This window comes from Meleagris gallopavo, chromosome 2, assembly GCF_905368555.1.
Source record: "Meleagris gallopavo chromosome 2, MGAL_WU_HG_1.1, whole genome shotgun sequence".
NCBI classification, from domain to species: Eukaryota; Metazoa; Chordata; class Aves; order Galliformes; family Phasianidae; genus Meleagris; species Meleagris gallopavo.
The window spans coordinates 68,155,111-68,171,932 of record NC_139405.1 but is presented as its reverse complement, the minus strand read 5'-3'; the positions used below and the strand labels follow the sequence as shown (position 1 = coordinate 68,171,932).

General features: G+C 37.7%; 1 protein-coding gene across 5 annotated transcripts in view; it reads right to left on the bottom strand.

Moving 5' to 3' along the window:
• The window catches only part of HACE1 (HECT domain and ankyrin repeat containing E3 ubiquitin protein ligase 1), a 49,411-nt gene extending 33,478 nt beyond the window's left edge, over nucleotides 1-15,933 (bottom strand). For 3 of the 5 annotated variants that reach the window (XM_019613079.3, XM_085217581.1, XM_019613080.3), the window contains exons 1-9: nucleotides 15,716-15,929; nucleotides 12,204-12,258; nucleotides 10,594-10,683; nucleotides 8,650-8,754; nucleotides 7,368-7,443; nucleotides 6,966-7,097; nucleotides 5,738-5,820; nucleotides 3,598-3,694; nucleotides 419-520 (exon numbers count right to left, since the gene is read on the bottom strand). In XM_019613079.3, the coding sequence (XP_019468624.2) occupies nucleotides 419-520; nucleotides 3,598-3,694; nucleotides 5,738-5,820; nucleotides 6,966-7,097; nucleotides 7,368-7,443; nucleotides 8,650-8,754; nucleotides 10,594-10,683; nucleotides 12,204-12,258; nucleotides 15,716-15,791 (816 nt within the window). In that variant the 5' untranslated portion in view covers nucleotides 15,792-15,929. Of the gene's footprint in view, nucleotides 1-418; nucleotides 521-3,597; nucleotides 3,695-5,737; nucleotides 5,821-6,965; nucleotides 7,098-7,367; nucleotides 7,444-8,649; nucleotides 8,755-10,525; nucleotides 10,684-12,203; nucleotides 12,259-15,715 lie in introns of those variants that run through there. The other 2 variants (XM_010707563.4, XM_010707564.4) reach the window with 2 other exon arrangements.
• Between the last annotated feature and the right edge of the window lie 889 nt (nucleotides 15,934-16,822).

Genomic DNA, 16,822 nt, shown 5'->3' with positions numbered 1-16,822 from the left:
CATGCTTTTAATCCTTTAACATTCTCTTTGATTTGAAGTCATCTACTCCATCTCCCCATGTTTCTAAAATACACTCTGAGAATTCTCATCTCTGTATCATTTTACTTTATAAAATTCTATTGTTTCAGAAATTTAGCACTGTTTCTATAGAGACTTTTATATCCTCAACCTTGTAGTGGAAGTAATGGGATTACAGAAAACAACAAAAACTTCCAAAATCTAGTAAACCAAGTTCAGTGAAGTGGCAGCCAATACTTCACTAAAACTATTTTTCTTTTTATTTTTAGTCTCAAAATCTGCAAGATTGTTTGCTGTTACTTTCAAGCAAACAAAACAAAATTACCTAAGTTGGGAGAGAAGAAAAATAACCCATACTAACACTCCCCTGCTAGATCTACAAAACATAATACCATATTACCATGTTTTCCCGTAGATCTTCATTCTGAGTCATTTGAATTATTGTCTGGAAAAGTCGAGGATGGTACTGTATTAAGACTTCACAAGTCTCTCCATATCCACCCTAAAAAGCAATAGTTCAAAACAATTTTTAATTTAAAGTAGTTCTCAAATTGGGCTTTACCCTAATATAGGCTTTAAGACCAACTGAGAATTACAAATATTTAAAGAAACACTGACTACAGAAATCCAGTCCTAAAATAAACTCAAAGTCAATAAAGCATCAACATTAGACATCACCAAATGTTTGAGAGAAAACACAATCAAGTTATTTCAGTATATTAGATCAAACATTTCTTGTTGTTTTTTTTTTTTGTTTTGTTTTTGTTTTTGTTTTTTTAAGAGTGTGGATAAGTTCTCCTACCTGGAAAATCAAAGTTAGTTTACACTTAAACAACTCTTTCTCAGAAACTCACCGAAGAGATTAAATACAGTGCAATATTTAGCTTCTCTGCTGATCGATGATACCAATTCACCTAAGAACACCCAGAATTTAATTCTTTGAAACAAATCTTTCCCCAAAGTTTCATAAGATACAAATCTGATTTGCTAAACTAAAAAAATAGGATAAATGTACAGAAAGGTTATTTAACTTCAAAACGAGTACACATGTATGATCCCACACGTGCCCCAGATCAATAGTATTAACCAACTTAACATTCTTCTCAGCTTTGTTATTGGGAAAGAAGAGAACTTGAATTTGTGGTTTGTTTCTATCAAATCTTACTCAACACAGGTGCAACTTTAAAAGGACCCCTAGCAGGTGAATAGATGTCACAAACTGGAAAGATGTACTTTATTGAAAGTTGTAGCTCCAGAGGATCCTTCTCTGTACAAGACAGTTTAGAATGCACTTCAGTGATAGGAGATTCATTGAACAGATTGACTAAATTGCTCCTACTGTCAAGAACTTAAGTATTAAAATCAAAACCATTCTTAACCCTCAAGAATTAAGGAATGTCATCTCTTTAAAAGCAAGGTTATACCACACTAGCAAGAAATACAAAGATTCATAATCTCAGTCCTAAAGCACGAACCTACTTTGAAAATCTAATCCATAATCAAAGAATAAAACTATTGATGTAAAAGAAAGAATATATTTTGTTTTCTCTGTTTTTTTTACTCAGCAGCTTGTCTTGTCTAGAGGATCTCAAATGCAGTATTATCATCCCTACAAAATAGCAAACACCAGGTGTCACTACTCACAACTTAAGAAAAAAACCAGAATTTTGAAGCGGTGTTCATCCCTCTACTTCCCTAGGGATTGTAAATCTGAAAACTAAAGCAGAAATTTCAAACTCTAATCACAAAAAACAAATAAGAATAGTATTATTAAGTATATACTGCTATACTTTCTTACACATTTGTGGATGCAAGAAGCCTCAAAATCAAGTAGACAGTGTGGTTTTACAGTAAGTCATTTTGCCATAATGATGAAAATATCTAGTTCTGAGCTTCACAGAAAAGACAGCAGTGAGACAGTATAGTAAACTAGTACTTCTGAGCAGTTTTCAGGCACATTCAATATACTTCATTTATTTTTGATGCCTTACAATGCTTTTAAAGCTTCGGGTTACAGAAGGCATGAGCAAGGGATCTCCTCCAAAACAACCCTCACTATTTTCTAGAGATCTAATTAGAAAAAGATCATTTTAAAATGAGATGCAATTGGATCTAATTCCTGCTCAGTGATATCTTTGTCTAAAACACACTTTTGAAGATTTTTCCCTATAGTTCTTCGCTGACTTCCCACTTCTTTCCTGCATAAGCCTTCCCAATGGCAATATGAATCAGATATACCTACAGTTGACTCACATCACACTCAAATAAGAGATTTTACAGAACAGTTCAATGCCAGGATTCCTTAAGCCTTGAAAACAGACACAAATGTATAAAGTACCACCATCAACATACAATTAATTTCCTTACACGACAGCATATCCAAGACTCTAAATAAATCCAAAGTCTTTAATAAAGGTACATTATTTTTCTAGAGGAAGGCTAAAAAAGAAGGTTTTTTAAGAAAAATCTCACAAAACAGTAGAGCAGAACTGAGGACTCATTAGAATTTCTCCTGCCCAAAAAGAAATGCTATAAGTAGCCTAACTTGATTAAGTCTTTTCACAGATCGCCTATGAAATAAGTTCTGCAGAATTAGTTATTCCAGAAATATCCCACAGGTGCTGAAGACAGTAGTCATTACCATGTAGACATGGCTACTTCAACTGCAGGTCTTAAGCACACGAGGAATCTTCAGAATTACCTGAGATTATTTTCATCTTCTATAGTACACCATAAAATTCTGATCTTAAAACTTGATCCCACCAAAATAATTACATTCACAATGTGAATTCATATGTGAATTACATTCACAACGGTAACAATGGTGTCCACTAATTTTATTTTTCAGTTGATAGTTTTCTAGTCTTCTGATTACAAGCAAAGGGTTCAAAATCTTTCTTTCCTTCATTTATTTACACAGTATCCTCAAATTGATCCTACAGAAAATTATGTAAGTACTCACAGATCAAGAAAAGACATACCAGCAAGTAGAATAAATAATATTTTACCAAACACAAATTGTACAGCAGTTGAAAATACATAAGACTTTACAGTTTTGTTCTTTGTTCATCATCCAGATATTGCATTTGGAAAGCCTTTGAGAGTCAGCACAACTTCTGAGTGCCTTTACCTCTTATTTGTTAAGAGCTGAGCATGCAAAAACCTAAGCAGAGTCTATTACCATTAGACAAAGTTTCCAAACTTTCTAATCAAATGGATTTCTGCAAACTCTTATGGTTCTTGTGAGCTCCTACCTTGCAAAGATGTTAATGAGATCCCCACTACAAACATTTGCATAGGGTACAAACTGGAAATTTGCAAGAAAACCCTGCAGCTTCATTGAATATACATACATATATATACACACACACAATAGATACACACATATATGCATATATATATATATACACATACATATATATGCATACGCATACGCATACACACATTGCAATTCTGTTTTGCTGAAGAACTACCATCCTTCTTTGGCCTAAAAATTAAAAAGATAACACTGAGCAATTAATATTGTTAGCAAGTGACAGTTCTTAGGGGGAAAAAAAAAAAAAGTATTGGTGACAATACCTGTACACAGAGATCCAGTGGAGTAATGCCATTTTTGTCTGGTAAATATTTGGCTCCTCTCATCAAAAGAATCTGTGCAGTGTCTCTCTGACCATGGCTATCCAAAAGAAGAAAGAGTTACACAGCAGTTATGCTTTATTATGAGTTTTATTACACCTAACAAACACAGTCAACAAAAAAAAATAGGAGGGAACTAATACTACGTAATAAGAAACTAAGAAGAAACATGAGGCAGAAGATAACATAACACTCACATGCCCCACCACTATCCTTCCAAATCACTATAGAAGCCCAGTGGAAAATTAGATATGGCCCATTTACGCAATCAGATTCATCCTCATCATTCAGAAATGAACCATCCTTGTCTAGCCCGCTAAGTATCTATGAGCTGCATTTCCTGCACCCTGGACAACTTCACATAGAAAGTCTTCTTTGCTAAATTAGTTCTTCGCTCACTCCTAATAGACTTAGGGAAAAAAAGATATATATGTATTGAACTAATACAGTTGCACCAAAACTCTTTTCCCTGAAAAAAAATGAAAAATTGAGTACCAGTGATTACATGTTGACTTAATTAAAAACACTGGAAGCCCAATTGACAGCTGCCTTCAAGAATATTTAGTGCAAATACAGACAAAAATGTAATACAGAAGTATCTAATGACCATAACCAAAGATAAAAGATGTAGTAACTAAGGCTACAGATACAAGTTGTCCAATGAAGTTTCAGGTCACAAACTAGCCATTTCAATAGTCTCCAGCTGAGTTCACCTCCTCCATGTCTTTGCAGACCAGGAAATCAACAGGTTAAACTACTGTACCAGACTTGGACCTAACATAAACACACAGTCAGCTACCAGATTTCATATAGGAGCAAAGATTAACTGCCTTATGAAAGACCTCTTCACTGCAAGTCTCCACACCTTTAAAAACAGGGATATCTGAGTCAGACTTTGAGCACTCATACATTTCTCCAGCCATTACCAGACACTGCTACTGCATTCTGTTCACCCTGTCCTCAGTTAACTTTCTCCCTGGTTGGCAGTACCATCAGTTTGCACTTTTGACAATGAGATATGTTTACTTCCACAATGCACTCTGTCCAGCCTACCCTTCCAGCTGCTCCAATTGTTTGTTTCTAAAAGACTATCATAATGGACTCATAATGCATTCCCTTCCCATGGAAAAACGCAAGCTCAGGCAAAGTTGGTTACATCTTTAAAAGTGAGTGCCAAAAGCTAGCAGCTATTTATTCTCTACTTCCTTAGTCTCTTGGCAATTGATAAGTAAGTAGAGAATAACTCCAAAGCTCCAGAAACTAAGACTCCCACAATGTAACTCTTAGCAGGCTACCACTTCTCCTTTTCCTTTTCTTAACATTTAATCATAAGTGAACTATTTATCCTACAGTCATAGGCTAAGGATTACAGAATTTCAAAATAACAACAAAAATGGTCCAATTAAAACAAGAAGTCATTTATCATACAATTTTGAAATAAAGCTGAACAGCATGCACTATAACACCGTAGCACACATTAACAATAGTCAAAACTGCTGTATAAAACTTGCACTTCTACAAAGTTATTATTCTATATATCTACAAAGCTATCATTAGCATAATTACTCTTTCACCTCAACATGTGGGGTTTTCCCATGACAGGAGAAATAATTTATTTAGATGGTATCTTGAAAATGGCACAAAAGTGATCTGCCTGGCAGACTTGTATTTACAAATATCCTGGGGAAGTTATCAGTGTTTAGCTATCCACAAGAGCCTAAAACATGACCCAGTACAAAGAGCTACTTGAATTATTACTATAAAATACACAGGTTTTAAATAGTCACAGGAAAGAGAAAAATATTCATCAAAATAACCTATGTTGATGGATGTCTTCATAAGTCATTGATTCTCACTGTAACATGCACAGCTATATGTTTAATATGTCTGTTACAAAGAGGTATAAAAGCCTGAAGAACTAAGGCAAACATTTAGATAAGACACCAAACTGCATTCAAACACGAGGAAAGATTAAATGTATGTCAGCTTTTATGCTTCCTAATTTTTGTGCCTTCCCATCACTGTTATTGATTAGGAAAAAAAAATACTTCTAGCATGATATTTAAACCATAGGAATGTATACCTGCAAGCAAAATAGAGTGGAGTTGCTCCTGACACATTGGGCCTATTTATATCCGCACCACTGTCCAGCAAACACTGTACTGTCTGTAACAGAAAAAAATACCAACATTAGAGAGACAGCAGCAGAGAAGTCTAATGACTTAAAACTAGTTAGCATCATACACATCTAATTACACTGAAGGATTTAATTTCCAGTAATGAATCTCAAAAGCAAAATTTCTGAATACCAGATAGAGAACCATGCTTGTCGGAAGTCATAGATCTGCCTGTTTTAATAACACCACTTCTTACTGAACTTCAGACACCTGAAATTACAAACAAATGTTTTTGGGTTTGTTTTAATACCGAAGCAAACCTCAATTTGAGGACCGCTTATCACAAGATTAAGCTTTAAGCACACATAAAAGTAAATGTATATACGTAAGCATAATTTAAAATATTAAAATACTGAGCTGATATTCAAACAACTTTTACTGTATTCTGTTCACGTGAAGTAAATAAGTCTATAGATACATAGTCTCTGCAAAATTTCATCTCCCAAGTCAAGATCTGACAATGACAACAGAAAGGAGCTGCGTAGAAAGATAATTTTTGAAACCATAAGTAGTCTTGAAAACAATCTGTATAACTCAAGATCACTACTCTACTACTACATGGCTGTGATGCAGTTCAAGCACAAACAGCATCTAGACTTGTACTCCAAGAGCACATATTCAGCCCTAATGCAAGACCATGCTTAAAATTACATTCATGTAGATCAGTATATGAAGAGTCCGTGAAATTGTTTACTCCTTATTTTAAATATATATCTGATTCAACTTCATGCACGTTTTATTCAGGGTAAATTAAGACCACTTCAGATGTCAAAAGTTTTTAACAGCCATTAGCTGGTACAATTATGAATTGTTACAAGTAACAAGAAAGAACATCCTCATTGTTTTAAAATCACACCCTAAAAACCTGCTGTTAACAAGGCAACAATACTACAGAACATAAGTGAGTATATAGAGTAAGTCACTTGAAGTCCCAAAAACAGCAACACCAGTTATCTCTATAAGAAGAGTATGGAGTCAATATTAAGACAAAAAATGGAGTTCTTCACATATCACCATCATCTCATGCATGACTGGCCTGAAGCTTAAAAAAAAAACACAAACAACATGCAATAACACTTAAGCATTATGCAATTCTTCATGCCTGTAATAACTTACTGAAGATGAAAAACTTACTGTCTTGTGCCCATTTTGACAAGCTACATGAAGGGCTGTCTGTCCCATTGCATCTTCAACATCTACATTACTGACATGCTGCACAAGATCATGAAGCAATTCTGTCCGCCCATTGACAGCCAACCAATGAATCTAAGTGCAAAACAATGATGTATTTCCTTAAGCAACGATGCAAATATTTCATAAGTAAAATTTTAAATCTGACTGCTTAATTGACAACATTTTCACAGGAGAAGCTCTGAATATCAAATACTTCAGTATTTCAGTTACATCTTTGATTCTTAAGAGCACTGGACACAGCAGTTTAGTCTAGTTACAAGTATGATGGCAGAAGCATAAGAAATCAGGATCTTCAAAGTCTGCATTCATTTTAAGTTCACCATGAGAATTAACAGCACTTACTGCAGTCAAACCTTCGTTATTACAAATGTTGACATCTGCACTGTATTCCAGCAGCTTGCTCATGCATTTTTTCTGGCTACAAACAAAACAATACATTAAAATTAAGCAGAGAAAAGTCATCTTCTTAGGCTCCACTCACTCTAATTAACAATTTAAAAAACAATAGCAGAAAGTTTTACTTCACAAAGACTATAGTACTGAGCACCTGAAAGAGAGAAATCATCATTAACAGCACTAGAGATTCACATAGTAAGTGTGACAGGACAACAAAGGGACAAAAAACAACTGTGTAGCTGAATGTTTTTGTTGGAAACCTACAAGTAACTATCATTTTAACAGCTTCCCTTCAGCACGAATTACATTCTCAAGACAAGATGCTGGAGCTAATGGAAATCCATAAAGCCAGTCATCATCTGTACACTTCAGTGAACATATTTATAGTAAACCATTTTAAATCATTATTTAATAAGACGCTCGTTGTAACACCATATGCATTTTTTTGCAAGTACAAAAAAAAAAGCCTTAATCAAAGCAGGAGTGTTTTTCCTCCTTCATGTTTTGTTGGTCTTTTATGCCACTCTAAGTGCTTCAGTCACAATAGTTTAAACTCACTTCTTTTTATTTAGTACTTCTTGCACCTTTTCTCATGTTTCTCTTTCACATAACGGTCTCGTGTGCACTTCTGTATTTTATGATGATGCCACTTAGCTTTTTCTTTCTTCCTTCCCATACACACACTCCTCCCCTAATATTAAACACACTCATACTCACTTGAACAAACAGTTATGATGTAATTTAGTTACTACTAACGCACAGATGCTCTAGAAATAAAAAAAAAAACTATTACCATAATCAGCTGTGTGTTTTCGCGTAATATAGTTTGAGAAATAAGATAATAAAAGATTAAGAAATATTTTAAAAGCTTGGTAATTTTGAGAAGTTTTACTGAAAAAGAATGACATGTTCTACCTAAAGCAGACTTTCAGAAATGTCAGTAACAATTGGAGAGAGAAAGCCATCAGTAGCATCAGAGTTGGAACAGCTTTATCTTTAGCACTGCAAAGCTTTACCTTCAAAATAACAACTACATAACTGGGAGACACAGATTATTCAGGCTGAAGTTATTTTTCCACAAAGAAGGAGAAAACAATCTAAGGCCAAAATAAGATCTGACATTTTCTCAAAAAGCAACTAGAAGGCATGTTAAGGCATGTTCCAACATCATGGCATCTAAAGTGCTTTACGTGCATCACATCTTTAAGTTTTTAAAACATTTTCTTACCCATTCCTTGCTGCTAAATGGAGAGGTGTGCATCCTGAAATGTCCTGATAGTTTGGATTTGCTCCTTTTTTTAATAATAGAACAAGGCATTCAACTGATCCACAGCTAAGAAGAAAGGGGAAAAACTGTAACTAAGATATTTACAAACCAAATTCAGACAAATAAAGACAACAGCAGTACTAGGTGCAGATTGCAATTAACATAAACTTTTAAAACTAAATAGCTTTTACATCTTTATATTTCAAGTCACATACAGCTAAAAGGAAGAACACTTAAATATGATGAGAAATGACTGATCATAGCTTGTACTAATAAATAGATGCCAGGCTTGCATATGATTTTAGTGACTTAAAAACCCAGCAGTCAATCTTTAAGACAGACAATTGTTTAAAGCATAAACCATCCATAATGTGCTTTCCCTTTCAATGCTTTGTTTATTATTTCCTCTCACCTCATCTTTCAGCTATTCGCAGGACTGAATTTTCCCTAATTCCAGTATGATTCTTTCTTTATACTTCAGTGTCTGGAAGTTACATTTAGAAGTTTTAACATCAGAAAAAATCTAAAATATTAGGAAAATGCTAGAACTCGTGCAAATACTTCTTTGCTATTTGATTTCAGTCTGTAAGTTCTCTCTACTTTTCATGTAGGGCAGCTCCTTAGAGTAAGCGATGTCACAAGGAAACTTTGTAATAAATGTTTATTTTGCTTCTGAACTCTCCAGAAAGCATTGATTTGAAGAAAAAAAAAAAAAAAAAACACAGCATTTTTGTATTCATCCTGACCAGTTTACCTATCATTACCAGTGTCCTCAATGACAAAACTACTATACAACAACCCAAAGAAACTGAAGCTTAGCTGTTCAATAAGTAAGTTGTAAAATGGCATCTTGATGACCTTTTAACGATCCAACAAATGGCCAGGATAAAACAGAATCCACAAACTCTGTAACATAATTTCTTGTGTACTGCAATAAAAAAATCTAGCATTTCAAGGAAGCTTCTAAGACAAATGCAAAAATTTGCTTGCATTTTTTAAGTACTTCCTTAGGCAAACTTCATATAAGAAGCATATAATCCAGACATGCAATGCTCATGTAATACATTACTTAAGCCATCTACTCAGAAAGCTGAAACTTCTACCTTTGTTGTGCCCGAGTATCTGCTGCTTATATGTACTTACCTATATGCATCTGGTATTCATGTGCAATATTACTACTTTTTTTTTTTCCATCTGGTTTAAATGTAAGAACTTCCAAGATATTTAAGAAGGGACCCAAACAGAGTGCATTCTTTTATTAATTTAAAGCTTAATTTCCTAAAAGGCTGTTGCAAAAACTATCTGGTTCATTTTGGTAAGGACATTAATCTGATTGTTCTTGGGCAATGCAGATTTATCCCACAGAAGTGTAACATAAATAAAAAATCTAGGTCACGAATCTGAAATTTGCATGCAAGTGTTTTATCCAGGATAAACATTTATTATTTAAAAACATATCAGAAGTGAATGACCCCTTCCATTATGATCACGAAGAAACTCAAATAGCTGCTTCCCAATGAGCACCCAAATGATTCTCACTGTTTCAAAAAAAAGCAAGCAGCACCTACACACAACAGGCAGATGCTTCTCTGAATCTAGAGGCAAGGGTAGCCCAGCTATTTAGGAAATACATAATGGTTACATTTCTTCCCAGAAAGGAGAAAAAGTATCCACCAAGATACTAGAATTCACCAGAACTTGGAAAGCTATTTGACACCACATATAATACCTGTCACTCAATAGGGAGGCAGGCACATTGATTTAATAAAAAAAAAAAAAAAATACAAAGGAAGTGCAAAAACAAATGTAACTGATACTACAGAGTTTTCCAGCTTACATTGATGCCTTAGATTTGTGGTATTATTTTCATTGTTAACTTCTGGACCGGACTCAAATAAGTCTTACTTTGCTGCAATATGAAGCAAACTTCTCTTCACACGTCCAAACGCATAATTCACATCAAATTTTGAATTTGATAGCAGCTCTGAGACAGACCTTCAAACAGAAATACCAGATGTTAATAAAAAATAGCTGACAATATCCAAGTATATACCGAAACTAGTATAAAAGTACTCTATTTCTTACTTGATCACAACTTTTTTCCCCACAACCAACTTCTGAACAAGAGTTCCAACAATATTCAAGCATCTGTGTATTAACACCTACTTCCACTCTTTCACTTCCAACTCACATGTATGCAGTGGAAATGCTAAGTCATGGCCTGAACCAGCGATTGAGCACCTGGTAGGAAGACAGGTCCAAACCAGGGGAGTTCAGGTGCATGCAGGTGCATCTGAGTGACCAGAAGAGGTGGAGCCAGGATCCACCCCTTCCCAGACCTCATGTAAGGGTTGGCAATGAGAGGAGGGTATCTTGCTTGAGGTCCCTGCCTACCTGAGGTCTTCTGAAGGTGAGCAGCTTTTTTCCTTTGTTTCTGCATACGCAGCTGCTGCATTTGGGCTTATCATCACTTGCTGCAGCCTGGGACTCTGCTACCTCACTGTCATTGCTGTGTTTTCCATCACATTGTAGCATTACAACATAAAAAGGAACCGTGACAACAGGCAACTGATGTGCAGTACTTGGCATTAGACCAGATGGCCAAATGACATCTTTACAGACAGAAAACAAGTATATCACTAGCTTATGTTTGAGAAAACTATACACTCTCATTTTCCTCAACTAGAATAGGATGTCTATGTTGAGATATCTACCAGCTTTCCTAAATATAAACAAAATTCAGAAAGAAGACTAGTACAGGAGACCACTACCACTGTAAGAAGACATACTATGATAATAAGACAAACTTAAAAACAACCCTTCAAGTTCTAATGAACTGCTTAAGATACGATAGCTCAAAGTAGGTCAGACTGCAAGTGAACTGGTCATTTCAACCTCCAGTAATGAGCTGATCACATAATGTAAAACCTTTGCATACAGTATCAACAAGATATTATGTGTAACATGTTTATACTGATTAGATAAGCTATTTCTATTTTCAGCAGGAGGTACTACCTGCATGCCTACAGAACTTAATGGAAGGCAGCACTGCTTTGTTGGTACTGTACAGCTCACAAGTCCCAAACATAAACACACTGAGAGCAACTGAGTAAGAGGAAACAGCTGCTTATCTGAGGAATCACAGAAGTGTCAATCTCATTGTCCAGCACTCATTCTATGTTTTTCTGGAGACATCTATATAAGAATAACAGCTTTTATGTCATAAAAAATACACACTTAGAGCTACAACCCAGTTAAAAAACTGTGTTTTCTTTACTCTAGAGCAAATTCCTCTCTGTGCATCAAGAGAATGATGCAGTTCCAGTTTAAACTATAAAATGAATCAGATTTCTCAGCCAGTCACAGTCAACTACTAACTTCAGCTACAAAAGAAACCTCATTTCAGCATTAGAACAACTGAGAACACACCAGCAGCTGCAGTCATTGTAGTCATAGCAAACATGCTGCTTTTTATGACCTTAAAATAAAAACAGGAAATGTAAATAAGCTCTCACCTGTGCTGGTCAGCCATCACCATTGGCATTAGTGTATAAACAGCAGTTTCATTATCTGTAAAGAAATTAAATGACTCCATTATCAAAAAGTAATATTTTTACCTAAAATAAGTTCATCTAGCAGCAGTTATTCACCTTTTAAAAGTGCCCACTGTTCAACAGACCACTCTTATTACATAGGTTATGGGCACCTAGAGTTACATCATAAAGAAAGATCTACCATACTCACAAAGAGGTAAAACTTCAACATAGCATTTTTCTCTCTTTCTATCGATTTATTTTAACTCTGCTACATCAAAGCAGTTAAGGAAATGTGCATTGAGCAAAAAATTAAAAAATATATCTTAAAAAGACATATATTTCCTATATTGCAAGGTGACTTCTATAATCCTCACAGCTATGAGTTTGTGAAAATGAAAGCTACACTACAATCATTTATTTTAAACCCGACTTGAAAACTTGAATACAGTATACTTTATTTGTAATGTTTCATATTTCATATCTGACTGCACTGAAAGAAGGCTGCAACACAAAGATGCAGATCAGTGATGAAAATAGACTGAAAATAGCCTGAGATGCAATGATAGTCTCAGTCAGTATTACCACTTCACATATTAGAATAACGTGTGTTTAGATGTGCCTGCCTGATCACTTACTGACTTTCTGGAGTGAAGTATTATTTTAAGAAGAAATTAATTTGACAAAACTTAAAAATGACTTTAATGTACTAAAACAGCCCCGAGGAAAGAGCTGTTGAAAAATGTATGTGATTATCTCACAAATAAATCGACAAAAAGAAAATAATACTAAAAACCTCTTGCTTGAGCTCTGTTCAAAACGTCTCTTAGCAGGAAAATAAAAGTCTGCTTAAAAATAACAGCAACAACAGAACATGAGAGCATCAAATAAATCTAAGCAGTAGTTAAATATGCGTAGCCAGGCCACAAAGGGTGTTTATGACATAGTTACTCACCTGAGTCCTTTCCTGTTCCATTAAGGGGATGTATACTGTGCGACACACAGATTTTACCTGAATTTTTCTGTACAGAGCTAATTAACTAAGGAGCTTTTCTTCTTATTTTTTTGTAAATACTATCCCTATTCATAAACAAGCTCCTATTGACTCAAAGTAAAAATACATAATACAAAGGCGAAAAGCATTATATGCCTTGTTATCTAACTTGCTTCCATTTCAAGTCATGAATATTAAGGGCCTAAAAGTTGCAGCTCCAGGCTATAAGGCCTGGCTTTCAGGCACTGAGACTTTAGAGAAGAATCCAGGTATTTGTGTTGAGCTCTTACATGCCCAGAAAATGCCTACTGAATAGTGATTAAAAATAAACAAACAAACACAAATATTTTTGTTGGCAAGGTCAGCTCACTGTACTCACTGGCACTGGACTTACGAGGCAATGCTTACTTAAGAAACAAACAAACACACTTAAAATTCATCATCCAGAATCTTGATCTGACAAGATGTACATATTTCCTAACGGGCTTGAATTTAACAGAGATCATCATCCTAAAGAAGTGTGAGCAGCACCTATATAGTACCCCAATGGCTACAGCCCATGTAGAGAATCATAGAATTGCTCAGGTTGAAAAAGACACTCAAGATCATCAAGTCCAACCACAACCTAACCATACTACCCTAACTCCAACAACCCTCCACTAAATCGTGTTCCTGAGCACCACAACCAAATGGTTTTTAAACACATTCAGGGATGGTGACTCAATCACCTCCCTAGAGAGCCTATTCCAGTGCTTAACAACCCTTTCTGTAAAAAAGTTTCCTGATATCCAACCTAAACTTACCCTGGCACAATTTGAGGCCATTTACCCTCATCCTGGCACCTGTCACCTGAGAAGAGACCAGCCCTGCTCTCACTGTAAGCATCTTCCAGATACTGGAAAAAAACAATAAGGTCTCTCCTGAGTCTCTTCTTCCCCAGACTAAACAGCCCCAGTTCCTTCAGTTGCTTTATCTCCAGAAGAAGACAAACACGTAGGTTCAGCACAAGGAAGTTCAAACACACCATTTCATAGATTCATTGAATCATTAAGGTTGGAAAAGACACCTAAGATCATCCAGTCCAACCATCAACTCATCAACCCTTGCCCACTAAACCATGTCCCTAAGTGCCACATCTACATGTCTCCCGAACACCTCTAGACCCACTGCTGCAGTATTCTTGTGACAGTACGCTCTCCCTACCCCTTCATTCTTTCCTATGAATACTGTAACTCCTAGTTAAGGATGGAGAGCAGAGGTGAACTCCACACCTTTACAATTAAAGCTATTCGTGGCACATGAGAAGCCATCGAACCACATGTCATACCAGACTGGGAGTGGTATATTCTAAGCTGATCCTGTCAGTACACGTTGGAGTGAAACACTAAATCCCAAACTGCTTACACAAGAGCTGCTCCTCAATAAATGTTTGAGCAGGCCAATGAATGGCCAGGTCCAGGGATAAGACATTAGATTTACCAGTGCAAGACGGTCATTGAACAGAGGTTATCTTGGAACATAATTCACACTGTAACCACTGACAGGACTAGAGGTAACAGCCTCAAGTTGCACCAGGGGAGATTCAAGTTGGATGTTAGGAAAAACTTCTCTGAATGAATGGCAAGGCACTGGAACAGGCTGCCCAGGGAGGTGGTGGAGTCACCATCCCTGGAGGTGTTCAAGAAATGTTTAAATGTTGCACTGAGAGACATGGTTTAGTAGGAAATATTAGTGATTGGTGGATGGTTGGATTGGATGATCTTGGAGGTCTTTTCCAACCTTGGTGATCCCATGATATTGTCATCATCAATTGGTTGAAGTGTTACTTCATTATTCCCATAAGTTTGATTTTGTGTTGGCAGTATCAAATCAATTCTCACTGCCACTATTCAAGAACTTGCTGAGAAGCAGGAAAGTCCCTCTGAAGTATCTGTCCACTGTGACATTATCAATAACCGCACCGCAGCACTGAAGCCATCCATGGGGACAAGGAGCCGGGAGCAGCAAAAAGCCCCATACACCAGCCAAGAAGTTCCAACAGAGAAAGCATGCAGAAAACAGAGCTGTTCCTTCCCCGCAACACAGGAAACGAGAGCTGGCAGCCACGCAGTCAGGCTCAGCTGTAAAAACAACTCCCTGAAGGAAGCGCAGTGACAGCGCATGACTGACGGCAGCAGAGCCCTCGGGTTTCCCGCAGCTGCTCCGCGGGCAGCCCTCCGGGCAGCGGGACGCCGGCACACGCAGAGGGAGGTCACAGGCGTGGGAGCCGCCACTGCCCGGCAGGCAGACGGGCACTGCTGGGCACCGGGGAAAGGAAGAGGGTGAAGAAAAAACAACAAGTGCCCGGAGCGGGGAGGGGGGCCGGCTCCCGTTCCCCAAGTCACCTCCCCGGGAGGAACCCGCTTAGCCCGGCGGTGCCGGGTCGGGCGGTCGGAGCCGACGCAACCCCCCTAACTCCGCTCTCCGGTCCCCGAGATATCGGCCGCCCCTCGGCTCCTACCGTCCGGCAGCTCCACGGTGCGGGCGCGGCGCAGGGACCTGGTGAGGCGGTTGAGCTGCTCCATGGCTCTCTCCATCCTCGGGGCAGCCCGCCCGACAGCCGCTGGCAGCCCTCGCACCGCACCCCTCAACCCATGGCGGTGGCACCGGCGCCGAAGCTGCCCCGGCCGCCGCCGGTACCCGGCGCTGTGCGCATGCTCGGCGGCGGGTTGGCAGTGCGCATGCGCGGAGCGACGGCCGGAAGTGAAGTGGGCGTGGAGAGGGACTGGGGGTGCTGTGGTGTGATGTTGTTGAGGGTAATCTCGGTCCTGCCGAACAGTTCGCCTGCGGGTGCTTGAACGTCCACGTGGAAACAGCTGCCAGCATGAGTCTGTCACTAACACAGAATCACACAGAATGGCCAGAGTTGGAAGGGACCCCAAGGATCATGAATCTCCAACCCCCCTACCACATGCAGGGCCACCAACCTCCCCATTTAATAGTAGACCAGGCTGCCCAGGGCCCCATCCAACCTGGCCTGGAACACCTCCAGGGACGGGGCATCCACGACCTCTCTGGGCAGCCTGTTCCAGTACCTCACCACTCTCTCTGTAAAGAACTTCCTAACATCTAACCTAAATCTTCCCTCCCTCAACTTAAAACCATTTCCCCTTGTCCTGCAGATGATGTTCGTTTATTCATTGTTAGTATTTTAGTCCTGGTAGGAAATTACCTATTGGTAAATAACAAAAAGTACCAGATGTTGTATATTTTGTCCTTTGTCATACTTCAGGTGCTACTTAATGTTATTTCGACAAGCAAAGAAAATGTGTGTTACATGAAAATGCAGTGAACTAACATGCATCTTGTAAAAAAGGTGGAAAATCATAACCCATGCATTGTTAATGACAACCAAATGCAAGTGAGTGAGAATCCACATGAATCCATCATCTGATCCACATACAACAACTGAAACATACAACATTTCAGTGAGATAGTGGAGCAAAATTAATGTGTTACAGGTTCCAGTGGCTCCAAATTAGAAGTATGTAAAAAAAACTCCGTTGATTGAAAAAGGTTCAGAAGAGGTAGTAATCAAAGACATGGACTGGCTTCCATAGTGATAACT